The 13,690-nt window shown below is 35.1% G+C and overlaps 1 protein-coding gene across 1 annotated transcript; it reads right to left on the minus strand.

Moving 5' to 3' along the window:
• Window positions 1-9,239: 9,239 nt before the first annotated feature.
• On the minus strand, window positions 9,240-11,028 carry LOC127129113 (protein PNS1). The gene is made up of 3 exons (XM_051058411.1): window positions 10,888-11,028; window positions 9,628-10,788; window positions 9,240-9,527 (listed from the first exon to the last, which is right to left on the minus strand). The coding sequence occupies exons 1-3, from the start codon at window positions 10,954-10,956 to the stop codon at window positions 9,384-9,386; spliced, it is 1,374 nt and encodes a 457-aa protein (XP_050914368.1). The 5' UTR covers window positions 10,957-11,028; the 3' UTR covers window positions 9,240-9,383.
• Between the last annotated feature and the right edge of the window lie 2,662 nt (window positions 11,029-13,690).

Here is a 13,690-nt window from a genome sequence, read left to right on the forward strand (position 1 = left end):
GCGGCCGGATTTTATTCATTTTGAATCCTTTTATTTTATTTTTTTCAAAATATTTGAAATAATTAAATAGAATTAGTTGTAGTTTTATTTCGGTTTTATTCTTATTATTTTAATATGTTTATTTTTATTGATTTTAATTAATTTTATTTTATTTTCCACTAAAGTGTCGTTTTGTCATTTGCAAAATTAAGCAACCCTAATAATATAGATATAAATAGTAAATATTGCTGAAAGAGAAAAGGAGATAAACCAAGCCACTACTCCCACACGGCGCCTGCATTGCTCACAATCTCACTCAATTTTACAAGTTGAAATTAATAGGAAAAAAAGCAACATATCATATAGTGGTTCTTGGGTTTTAAAAAGAAAAAAAAATAATGAGAGAGAGAGAGAAGAGGGGGGGGGGGGGGGGGGGGGGGTAACGAGTGGCTCCCTAAAAAAGAAATTGAGGAAAACAACCTTTCTCATTTTTTTGGTACCGCACTGTTCCTTTTCGTCACAACCCCTTGAACCATAACACACACCCTTAACCCCCAGTGGATGTGTGATGTAGATATTGTGTATTCCCTTGTATCCCTTTATCATTACTGAATGCTTGTATGTATATTCTATTCGATACTTGTGGCCTTTGGTTACACCTTGTGCTTGAGTCCGCATCATTACGCTTGAACTTGCACCCCCTTGCGATCCAATTTGCACACCATTTGCGTTACTATTAGTATCCATTATCTTTAACGATCAATTCCAATTAATTTCTAAAAACTTATCAAAATCATTTTCAAACTATCTTGCAATGCAAGTCAAATGCTTGATCTAACGTCAAGCTATTTTTAAAAACCATTTCAAACCATTTTATCAACCATTTCGCGAACACTAATCAAATGCTTGATCCAACGTCAAGCTCTTTTCCCAAACTAAAATAAAAAATAATTAATCATTATACAAAACTTTCAATAAAATCGGATGAAATGAATGAGGTGTAGTCCACGAGCTCCTGGGAGTTGAGATACGAGATGTAGTTCTCGACCATCCGAACAATCATCATCCTCCAAGCAATTCCATAATGCAAAACAAACCTCGATCAACATCGAGTGCATTTTCTAAATAAACCTAAAAAAACTTAAAATATCAGACTCCTTTCACAAATAATATGAAAAAGGAACATTGTGTTGCCCACAAGCTCCCGAGAGATGGGATACGAGATGTAATTCTCGACCATCCGAACTCTCGTCATCACCCAGAAAGACATCCAACTAATCAAACTCATTTTCTGGTCGTCGAGCGATCTTTAATTCTTTTTTCACAAAAGAAAGGTATTTCGTCTCGAGACGATGCAAGACAACGCTTCGTCCACTTATATGGGTGAGTAAGCTAACAACGTTTTCCCACGAATGTTGATATGTTTATCCATTCAACCGGAAACAAACGTTCCCTTCTCCACTTCTTTGCAAAATTCAAAGAGCCACCAATGTTCTTGACAACAACAAAATAAGGTGACTGTCATTTCAAGAAAATCTCATCTTGAACCCTCAACTTACACTGTCAAACTCTCTTGAGATTTTAATGTGTATGTTGAATTAATCGAATGTAGAACTATAGTTCGTCAAGAAGAAAGTGTGTGTTACAATTAAATTTTGAGCCTTATATCCTTTTGTTCAAAAGTTATGAACCAAGCCACATTACAACCCTTGAAAGACCTAATTGAGGCATGGTTTATTCCGAAAGCATACTACAACATTAACCTGACTCCAAAAAATCTTTGTTGATTATTTGTTTTGATCACACCACCTTGCACACGGTAAATGGCTAGATCGTCATTGTGTTATGATCTTTGACCCATTCACTATATTTCACCAAATTGATATCAATACATTTTGATTTCAAAATTTTACATAATCACTGCATTAAAATTACCATTTTTGAATGAAAAAATATATCTGCAAGTCAGTATTTAACATCAAAGGAGTCCCAACAAAGGCAGCCGGTTGAGGATCTTGACCAGGTGAAAGAAGTCGAATCAGGGGAAAATCACTTTTAGTCAAGCTCTTTTCCCAAACTAAAATAAAAAATAATTAATCATTATACAAAACTTTCAATAAAATCGGATGAAATGAATGAGGTGTAGTCCACGAGCTTCTGGGAGTTGAGATACGAGATGTAGTTCTCGACCATCCGAACAATCATCATCCTCCAAGCAATTCCATAATGCAAAACAAACCTCAATCAACATCGAGTGCATTTTCTAAATAAACCTAAAAAAACTTAAAATATCAGACTCCTTTCACAAATAATATGAAAAAGGAACATTGTGTTGCCCACAAGCTCCCGAGAGATGGGATACGAGATGTAATTCTCGACCATCCGAACTCTCGTCATCACCCAGAAAGACATCCAACTAATCAAACTCATTTTCTGGTCGTCGAGCGATCTTTAATTCTTTTTTCACAAAAGAAAGGTATTTCGTCTCGAGACGATGCAAGACAACGCTTCGTCCACTTATATGGGTGAGTAAGCTAACAACGTTTTCCCACGAATGTTGATATGTTTATCCATTCAACCGGAAATAAACGTCCCCTTCTCCACTTCTTTTGGGTAGAAAGCAATGGTTTTCCATAGATTGTGACAAAATAGATTTTACTAAAATCGACCAACAAATAAATATTTTCTACCCAGAACTACGTAGCCTTGAGTTCTCCATCGTACCTGGAAATACATAGGAGCGAGACCTACAATCTCGCCAGGCACGTTAATAAAAAACAAATTTGCAACCCCTTTCTTTTTCTATTTTAAACTTTTAATAACTCAAGAAAGCCAAACATTTTAAAGCAAACACTAATACCATAACTAACTAAAAGGTTCTTGTTGAGTAAATGGACTTGAGGGGTGCTAATACCTTTGCCTTGCGTAATAGACTCCCGAACCCAATTTTCCTGCGACGACCATATCTTAGTCGTTCTTTTAGGGGTTTTATCAATATTTTCCCTTCCCTTTTTTGGGAATAAATAAATTTCGGTGGCGACTCTGCTACTCCATTCCACGAGCGCGCGATTGCGCTTTGTAATGTTGTATTCTTTTTTTCGAGTTACGACAGTTGACGACACTGTTGGGAATATTCAAAGTGAGTCTTATCAATTGGTTAGAGGTGACATGTAGACACTTTAGAATATATAAGAATTCAGGAGATTTCTAACAAGAAACTTATCCAACACAAAGTTTTGGATTTTCTAACAAGAAAATCATCCAATCAAACTGATTGAGATCCCTAACAAGGAATTCATCCAAGACAAACTTGGGACATTTCTAACAAGAAAGTCATCCACACAAAAAGAAACCTATAGATTCTTTACAAATAAATCATCCCAGACAAAACTCAGTAATTTTCTAACAAGAAAATCATCCATACATAAGGCTTTGAATATTCTTAACAAAGAATTCAATCAAGATAAAAACATTAGAGCTTTTTAAACAAGAACAACTACCAAACTTCTGGGAATTCCTCAAAATGAAGAGTCATACACATGAGTTTCTAGGAAACATCAGGACACACATGGTAACAAACTCTCTGTATGTGCCAACAAAGTTGGACTATGGCCGTAAGCATTGGTAACAACCAACTTCTAATAGATCGGTGCCAATAACAATTAGAATTTCAAAGATGAGCCTAGTGCCATTTGGACTCTAAAGGTTCCAAAGACAAATGGACTTAGAGAAATGAACGCTAGTGATAATTGGACTTTTAGAAATGATGCGAACAACAATTGAACTTTGGGTACCAAGGGCAATTGGATTTTAAATGTGCCAATGGCAATTGGACTTGTAAATGGTGCCAATAATAATTGGACTTTACAAATGACACCAGTGACACTGGATTTAAAGATGGTTCCAGTAACAACTGGACTTTAGGTAATAACGCCAGTGACAACTGGAGTTTCGATGTCAATGACAATTGGACTTAAAGAAATTAACGCCAGTGACAACTGGACTTTTGGAAATTATACTAATAAAAATTGGACTTTGGGTACCAATGACAATTAGATTTTAAATGTGCCAATGACAATTGGACTAGAAAATGGTGCCAATAAAAAGTGGACTTTACAAATGACACTAGTGACAACTGGATTTAAAGATGGTGCCAATAACAATTGGACTTTAGGTAATAACGTTAGTGACAACATGACTTTGAATGATAATGACAATTGAACTTTGCAAATAGATGTCGGTACCAACCAGAATTTGAAAATGGTGCCAATGATAACTGGACTTTAGACATGAATGTCGATAACAACCAGATTTCAGCTATAAATAAAAATTGGATTTTGACGATCGGTGCCAGTGACAACTGGACTTTAACCCGTGCCAATAACAATTGGACTTTAAAAGGGTGCCAGTGACAACTGGACTTTAACCCGTGCCAATAACAATTGGACTTTGAAAGGATGCCAATAAAAATTGGACTTAAAATTGGAGCCAGTGACAACTGGACTTTGGAGATGCCAATGACAATTGGGCTTTGAATACCAATAATATTTGGATTTAAAATGAGTGCCTGTGACAACTGGACTTTGGAATGATACCAGTAACAACTAGATTTCGAAGATAATTCTAGTGACAACTAGAATTTAGATATACTAATGAAAATTGGATTTTGAAAATGAAATGAGTGTCAATGACAACTGGACTTCAGAGAGGAAGCCAATAACAATTGGACTTTAGGTACCAATAACAATTGGATTTTGAAAATGAAATGCCAGTGACAACCGAACTTTGAAATGATACCAGTGACAACTGGGTTTAAAGATGGTGCCAGTAACAACTGTACTTTAGATGCCGATAACAATTGGAATTTGAGAATAATACTGGTAACAAGCAGACTTGGAAAATGGCACCAGTGACAACTGGTTTAAATATGTATGTCGGTAACAACCAAACTTTTTGAATATGATGTCAGTAACAACTGGACTTTAGGTACCAATAACAACTGGATCTTGACAATCGATTCCAGTGACAACTGGACATTAAATTGCGCCAATAACAATTGGACTTTGAAAGGATGTGAATAACAATTGGACTTAAAAATGATGTCGGTGACAACTGGAATTCGGAGATGCCAATGACAATTAGGCTTTGAATACCAATAACAATTGGATTTAAAATGAGTTTCGATGACAATTGGACTTTGGAATGATACTAGTAAAAACTTAATTTTGAAGATAATGCTAGTGACAACTGGACTTTGGAGATACCAATGACAATTGGTCTATGAAACGATGCCATTGACAACTGGCTCTTAAGGATGCCAATAACAATTAAACTTCAAAAGGATGCCAATAACAATTGGAATTTAATAATGACGCCAGTGACAACTCGAATTTTGAATATCCCAATGTCAATTGGACTTTAAAATAAAATGCCAGTGACAACTAGACTTTGGTTACCAATAACAATTAGATTTTGAAAATACCAAATAAAACTCTAGCTTGAGAAGTCATTTCCCTAAAGTCTGTGGATCAGACAAGGAAGCTCAATTCCCTAAAGATGGCAATCATTTGGCTGCTTCATCATTTCATTTGTATTTTTCTTGCATGTTGAATGTTTATTTGCTTTTAAGCATTGTTGTTTTCTTTTTAAATGATAATATTAATGAAGTGGTTATCCATTTGTTTGAATCAATCATGTCGTATTCACTCATTTTTCATTTATGTCAAAAACAAAAAACATTTCTCCCATTCACTTATCTTTATCAAAATTTTGTTTAAACAAAGATTGGAGGGATTATGACGAAAACAAAATACCCATAATTGCTATGATATGCTTCCGATTAGAAATTTATCGATGATGTAAGGCATTTTTTCAAATCCCCAAACACCAAAGAGATAAGGAGTTAATCTCCAATCAACCACTTTAAGCCTAGAAGTTGGTTTTTCTTTCGGAACTAAAACCTTTCATCTTAACCAGGGACAGGGTAGCTTGTTCAGTTAATCTGACTTTGCTTTCAAATGGCAAGAGAAAACATCGCACCTGAGGATCAATCATATGACATCCTTTGCACACAACTTAAATTGTCGAAGAATTTGTGAAGAAGCCACAAGTTATGGTGGTCGATCCTCACCAATCAATAACATGGCATTAACGATAAAAGAGAAGAAAAGAAAAAGCTCGCTAAGTCGAATACCACAAAAAATGACAGGAAAAAATCAGGGGCATCCCAGTGGGCCAAAAGCTTCAAAGAAATGATTCAGGAAAAATTAGGGATAATAAAAAATAGGTCATCAAACCCTCAACAAATAAAATCAAGACTAGGTGAACACCATTGCAAAATTCAAAGAGCCACCAATGTTCTTGACAACAACAAAATAAGGTGACTGTCATTTCAAGAAAATCTCATCTTGAACCCTCAACTTACACTGTCAAACTCTCTTGAGATTTTAATGCGTATGTTGAATTAATCGAATGTAGAACTATAGTTCGTCAAGAAGAAAGTGTGTGTTACAATTAAATTTTGAGCCTTATATCCTTTTGTTCAAAAGTTATGAACCAAGCCACATTACAACCCTTGAAAGACCTAATTGAGGCATGGTTTATTCCGAAAGCATACTACAACATTAACCTGACTCCAAAAAATCTTTGTTGATTATTTGTTTTGATCACACCACCTTGCACACGGTGAATGGCTAGATCGTCATTGTGTTATGATCTTTGACCCATTCACTATATTTCACCAAATTGATATCAATACATTTTGATTTCAAAATTTTACATAATCACTGCATTAAAATTACCATTTTTGAATGAAAAAATGTATCTGCAAGTCAGTATTTAACATCAAAGAAGTCCCAACAAAGGCAGCCGGTTGAGGATCTTGACCAGGTGAAAGAAGTCGAATCAGGGGAAAATCACTTTTAGTATTGGTCAATCTGAGCCGACCTCCCCAAGAGTCAGTTAGTTGAGAGAAAATTGCCCAAAGACTCAGACTAAGGTGAGCTACCACAAAGAACTCAACGGGTCCAACCCTCCAAACGACGATCAATCAAAAGTCTACCACTCTAAGAATTGGTTAGTCAGATACAGACCGCTTCAAAGTTTAGAATATTGGGGAAAGCCGCCTCAAGGTTATGAAAAGTTGCTTCCAAACTCCTTTTAAGGGAAACATCTTCAAATACCCAAAGATGGGGAAAGATGAGCCACAGAGGGGCAATTCTTCTTCATGCCTTCAGGTTTCTCAAGCAAATTCTGCCACACGCCAGCAATTGTTAAACTCGAGACGAGTATCGGGAAATCATGCTAGCAACTCATCGATCCTTCGAAAGGATCCCTTTGACTATTTGTAATTGTCAAGCTTGATAAAATTCTCCTTTGAATGCATCTATCACAATTTACTTGGTCGAGTTCTCGGTGTTGAGGAATCAAAACTTCCACAACAACCTTTGTAAACTCCCAGTCTGCATAATGTCAAAATTTGTATATGGTCATTCATATATCATGCATAAAAGAAAATTCAAATCATGAATTACTAAAGTGTACTTTACGCTTATTTTGCACTGACCCAAGTCTTGTTTTTTATTTTATATCCCTTGGCCTCAAAGTCCAATTGTTATTTGACGCTCTTAAACCATATTCCAGTTTTCGCAGGCATTCGTTAAGTCTAGTTTGTTTTTTGGCGCCCTTAAATCATATTTCAGTTTTCGTAGGAATTCTCAAAGTCCAGTTTGTTTCTGGCGCCCTTAAACCATTGTCTGGTTTTCGCAGGCATTCCTTAAGTTTAATTTTCATGTTGGCGCTCTTAAACCATATTTTGGTTTTTGCAGAAATTCTCTAAGTCTAGTTTATTTTTGGCGCCCTTAAACCACTATCCGGTTTTCGTAGGAATTTCCTTAAGTACAATTGTTATTTGGCGCCCTTAACCCATATTTTAGTTTTCGCATGCATTCTCTAAGATCAATTGTTATTTTGTGTCCTTAAACCATATTTCGGTTTTCGCATGCATTCTGTAAGTCCAATTGTTATTTTGTGCCCTTAAACCATTGTCTGGTTTTCGAAGGCAATTTCTTAGTCCTGTTTGTTTCTGGCGCCCTTAAACCATTGTCCGGTTTTCATAGGCAATCTCCTAAGTCCAATTTTTATTTGGCACCCTTAAACCATATTTCGGTTTTCGTTCGCATAAAGTCCAGTTTTTGTTTATGGTACTCTCTGTTTGAAGCCAATATATATTACCGATGCCTACGGTTAAAGCCCAACGTCGCATGATAGTTCTTTTTTAAAAGTCCAGCGTTGTCTGGCAGTTCATTTCGTGTTAAAGTTCAGCGTTGTCTAACATTTCATTTTATAAGTTCGGCGTCGTCTGACATTTCTTTTTAAAAGTCCAGCACTATCAAATTTTTTATTTTTTAATCCAATTTTGTCAGGGGGTTTATCTTTATAAATCTAGTGTCATTTCTTTCAAGTCTAACTTCTCAATCTTTTTTATTTTATGATTATGAAGAGTACTGCCAATGCAAGGTGTTTTCGAATTCCAAAATTTGAAAGGTGTAATCGAATTACCAAATCCGAACTTTTTTTAATATGGGTGAGAGTGCATTTTTTATGAAAAGATTTGTTAATTTGTTGTATCGTGGTGCGTCCGGATTTCAATCATTAAACTATAAAGGGAATTTTCAATTTTTCATATAAGATTTGAGAGTATTACAGTAGTGAACAATCCCCACCTAATGCCATAGTAATTCAAGCCCAATCAAACAAGACAATTTTGTTGTAATTATGATATCTATGGCATATAAAAAAAAACTCAAGAATGAACTTGTAGTGATACCTAACAATGTAAAATAAGAACTTTGAAGCGCTATAATAGGTCATAACTTTTAATAGCAGGTATTTTAATAACGTTTTATAGCACTATTAAAAGTTAAAAAACGTCATTAAAAACATTTTGGGTAATGTGCCACCTCCCTCTAAAACCCTCCATTCTTCTTCCCTCTAAACTCTAAAGTAGAGTCTTAAGGAATAAATAATATCCTAAAGTAAGAGCCAGCTAGTTAATAATTAGAAGTTTCCTCTAATGAGTCACTAAATTTTGTTGAAAATGCATGTGCTAGTAAGAGAGTACTATTCTTACATTCAAAAACTTATGGTATATACCAGCCAAATTGGTCTTAATACAAAGAAAACTTTATTAGGCATCAAAATTTTACTGTAAAAAAAAATCATATTTCTTCTGTATTCATGCAGATGAGTAAAGTACCACATCACTATCAAAGAATTTATCAGATACATGAAGACTACATCAAAAACTAAATCAAGTAATCAGTGTTGTATCCTATTATCTATTCTACGCGATGACATATTCTTCTTTCTTTCCGTGTTTAAAAGTTCACCTAAATTTTTTCATCTCAGGGACTTTGTAGATAAGATGCGCGAAGCTGCTCCAACCGTGCTTTAATTGTTTGCTCAAATTGCATGTCCTCTGGATTCTGCGCGTAGGCTACATAGTAAGCTGAAACAGATGCTTGTAGCCATGCAATCGCCAACCTACACTGCAAACACACATTCCAACAGTGTTTCATATGTTAGTCACACAAGTAATATACCAAAGATAGTTTAGTTTCTATTCAATAATTGTATCTTAGTTCTTACAATGAAATAGCCAATGATGAAAGCATAGATGGATAGTTCCATGGCATAGTCCTTGTGCACTATAACACTCCAAATTCCACTCACAAGACAACAGATTGCACCAACTGCAACACCACTCAGGAAACAAAATGCACCAGTGAGATCCAAATCTATCAATTCCAGTAATCCAGCTCTACTCGCGAACATCCCCCAAGTATCAGAAGAAGCTTGCACAAACCCTTTGTTATAAACTCCAACGTGCACAAAACCCCATCTATTTGCACAACTCACAAGAACCGATGCAAGTCCCATTGCACATGTATCGCAAGAAAACATGCACTCACCATTTTTACCTCCGAGGAGATGGTGCGATCGCGCGAAGCCTCGGAAGAGCACGATGACCGGGACGAGGATGGAGCCTAGAGAAACACTTCCGGTTAAGTGTTTGATTGTGTCGCAGAATGCTTTTCCAATCTTCATCTCTCTATTATTGGTAAAAAAGATATACTTAACCCTAGAAATTGTGACTTGCATTGCATTCTTCATAACCTGCATGGTCCATACAAGGCTCAGAATGATTACTAAGATGCAAATATCTGTTAGTTTCGTTTTGTTTACGACAGCTCTTACGCCTCCGATTCCATACACCAGAAAACAGCAGTAAAGGGTAGCGAGGATGATGGATAAGAATGTGAAACACTTGGTTTTAGGAGGAGGAAAATAGATTGAATCTTGAAACATTTCGGTGGCGTATTTGAATCTGTTATTATTACTAACCCATAATCCATACATTGATTGAATCGCTGCAGATAACAAAGAAACTAAACCAGGTATCCAATACCATGCAGTACCGATTAACATAAACAGAATTCCCATGGCCAGTGTTAAAAGTGGACTCAACCAAAATGCTGCGATGAATGCCTTTCTCGGGTAACATGCAATGATAAATTGCCATGTGAAACCAAGAATTGCTGCACATAGTGTTGATGCTAGAAGTGGAGGGTACCATTTGTCAGGGTGGAAGTGGTGGGTTGTTGAAGAGTCTGACGTACGATAATACCTGGTGATGAAAATCACCAAGGCTGAAATCAACAACAGTTGCAAGTAGAAAAGAATCTGGAAAATCCATTTCACTGCTTGTCCTGTAACTGTTGTTGCGTTTGTAAAGCTTGAATCTTGTGCCTGTTCTTGAAACAATGGCGGCGCTATAACGTATCAGAAATGGAAAAAGTGAAGAAGAAAAGATTAGAAAAAACAAAAAAGAAAAGAAAGAAAGAAGACCTGAATGCGAAGAGGATGAACTTGTGGTTGTGTTTGTGTCACTTGTGTGCTACTACTCGAAGAGGCCATGATTCTTGAATTCGAAACGCTGAAAAACAGTTTCTTGGATTTTCTTTCACTTTCTTGCTTCCCACCAATGTAACAAACTCAGAAACTAGAAAACAAATGACATAAATTCTCTCTTATATTTGTGTTTGTGTTTGTGTTATGGCATGATGACGTGGACAAACTCTTCAGACATTTATGTAACATTTTGATTTGTTTTTTTCTATTGAAGCGTTCTTTAATCAATGACGTTTGACTGATCATAGTTTTTTAATAGTTTATTTTTTATTCAATGTTTCATAATCAATTATAAATATTATCTTTTTCTTTTATTGGAAAAAAAGGAATTGTACACTGTTTTTTTTTATGTTTGACTACTTGTTTTATTTATTTAAGTGGTTTATGTGGTCATGTGCAGAGACAATGAGATCCTTTAAAATTTTAAATATCTCATTTTTTATAAATATTATTCAAAATAAATATTATACATTTAAATAAAAATAAGAACTAATAATTTATAAGTAATTGTTAACTGATTGGATGAGCCCAGGATGCGTGACATTGTAGCTATGGATTCCATAAGCCAACTTGTGAGAAGTTTTGCTCCATTTCTAAACATTCCTACACACAACTCAACCTTAGACCAATATCTGCACACTACTAACAAAAATATAGAAAACGATCACAAAAGATATTCATGGCGGGACAAGAGCAAAGATATATATACTTCGAATTTGTATTAAAGAGATTATGAAATTCATACAAATTCAAGTTAGTTTACTTGTGGTTTTTATTGATCAGATACAATATGGATTTATGATTACGAGAATCATAGAATTTATGATATTTGAATTGAATATAAATTTTATATTAAAAAAATATTATGAATATTCACTTGTATTGTTTTATAATTATATATTTTAGGAGAATATATCTTAGCCTTTAACGCAAAAAAAAAATGTGCTTCCTAAAGATTGCTTGAGACCGACACTTATTAATAAAAGTGCTTCCTAATTAAATGTGACTTGAGCTAAATAAAATCATTGTGTAAAGTATATATAAGATTACATTTATTAGCATAAAATGTTGTCTAATGATAACTTACGCCAAGGTTTTTAACAAAAAAAAGTCAAAAGTATATATTTAAGTGCACTTAAGTCAACGCTTTAAAAAAAACGTTGGGTTAAGTGCATTTAAGTTAGCACTTTTAAGAAAAAGTTATGTCTAAACTTCATTTAAGTCAGCACTATTAAATGAAAACGCTACCTAAAGTGCACTTAAGTCAGCGCTTTTAACAAAAAGCGTCGGGTTAAGTGCATTTAAGCCAATGCTTTTAACAAAAAATACTATCTAAAGTGCATTTAAGCCAGCGCTTTTACATTTTTAAAAAATGTTCTCTATACCTATAGCAGTGCTAGAATAGACAACGCTTAAAAACGTTATCTAAGTCTAACTTTACATAGTGTTTACACACATGCAATTCAACTTGGAAGATGAAGACTTGGTAAGATTTAACAAGTCATATGTAGGAGTGGTGGAAAGTCCAGGAATGACATGAAATATACAAGAAACATTTTACATGGAAGGATACTTCACAATAAAAGTCACACCACTAGGAACAAATCCATGTCTATTGGAAGATGGTGGGAAAGGGGAATTGAAGGCTCTAGTAAATGAAGCTCATGAATGGCTAGGACAATGGTTATGGTGTTATGGGATCTCATGTCATGCATGAATCCTTAAGTTTTTTGAATTCATTACATGCCCGACAGGAGTTTATGTCTGCTCAAATGATGAAACAAGATTAAAACCGAAGATGGATGTCGCTAGGATCCTATTCAAAACGAAGTATAGTATGGCTCTCAATGACCCGTTCAACATTGATATCAACAACAACGTGTATAGGGTGAAAATAGTATAAGATTCGCATGGCCCAAAGAGAACAATTATTCCAGGTGATGGGGGAAGTAAGGATCAATGGTGATTTTGAAACACTTTAGATGATAAAGAGAGCATGTGGGAAGGGATTTAAGAAGAAGATGGAATAAAAGGCCCCATTGTTAGGGAAAGTATAGGCCAAAGCTATGAAAAAGACTTGGGGAAAGAAGATTACATGAAAACGGTTATGGTATTATTTCGTGGAAGGACGGAATCCCATCATGATGGTGAGACAAAGGAGAAAATGTTGGAAAAGAAGGAAACAATTGAACTTTCATACGACACACTGGACATATAGTTTGACAGCGTTAAATCTCAAGGTCACATGGGGGGTAGAAATTATGGGAAAGTCAACGCTTGTGAATGATATAGAAGATAACATTAATGAGGAAAAACTCTTACTAAAATGTTGTATAATGAACAAAAATAAGGTTGTGGGCCACAAAGAAGATTATTTTAAACCCAAATTCATGCAGTCCAAATATGATAGGCAATTTGTTTTCCCACCCTTATAATGTGCGTCGCACCTTTGAAAACCCAAAAATACCCTCAGGTTTTTTCGAAGATGCATATTTGAACGCACCAAATCCAATTTTTTCCATAATTTAGTCTCGGGATGCCTTTGTGAATATTTTTGAGGTGAATTCGAAGATGCATCTCTGAAATCTTCTATGCATGTTTCTTGGGCACAAACATTGTCCTAAATTTGTATTTTTTATGAATCCAAAGTCATTTTAATTTGACTAATATTGCCATTATTTGATTCAAACATTAATAAACATGAGTATCTTACAACAAGGTAATGCATTAATTAAAAAAA

Source organism: Lathyrus oleraceus, chromosome 3 (assembly GCF_024323335.1).
Source record: "Lathyrus oleraceus cultivar Zhongwan6 chromosome 3, CAAS_Psat_ZW6_1.0, whole genome shotgun sequence".
Lineage (NCBI taxonomy): Eukaryota > Viridiplantae > Streptophyta > Magnoliopsida > Fabales > Fabaceae > Lathyrus > Lathyrus oleraceus.

Coding starts and splice junctions, on each gene's coding strand:
- LOC127129113 (XM_051058411.1), bottom strand. CDS start 10,956: ATGGCCTCTTCGAGTAGTAGCACACAAGTGACACAAACACAACCACAA. Junction 10,789..10,887: donor TTCATCCTCTTCGCATTCAG/GTCTTCTTTCTT, acceptor TTTCAAGAACAG/GCACAAGATTCAAGCTTTAC. Junction 9,528..9,627: donor TCATCATTGGCTATTTCATT/GTAAGAACTAAG, acceptor GTGTGTTTGCAG/TGTAGGTTGGCGATTGCATG.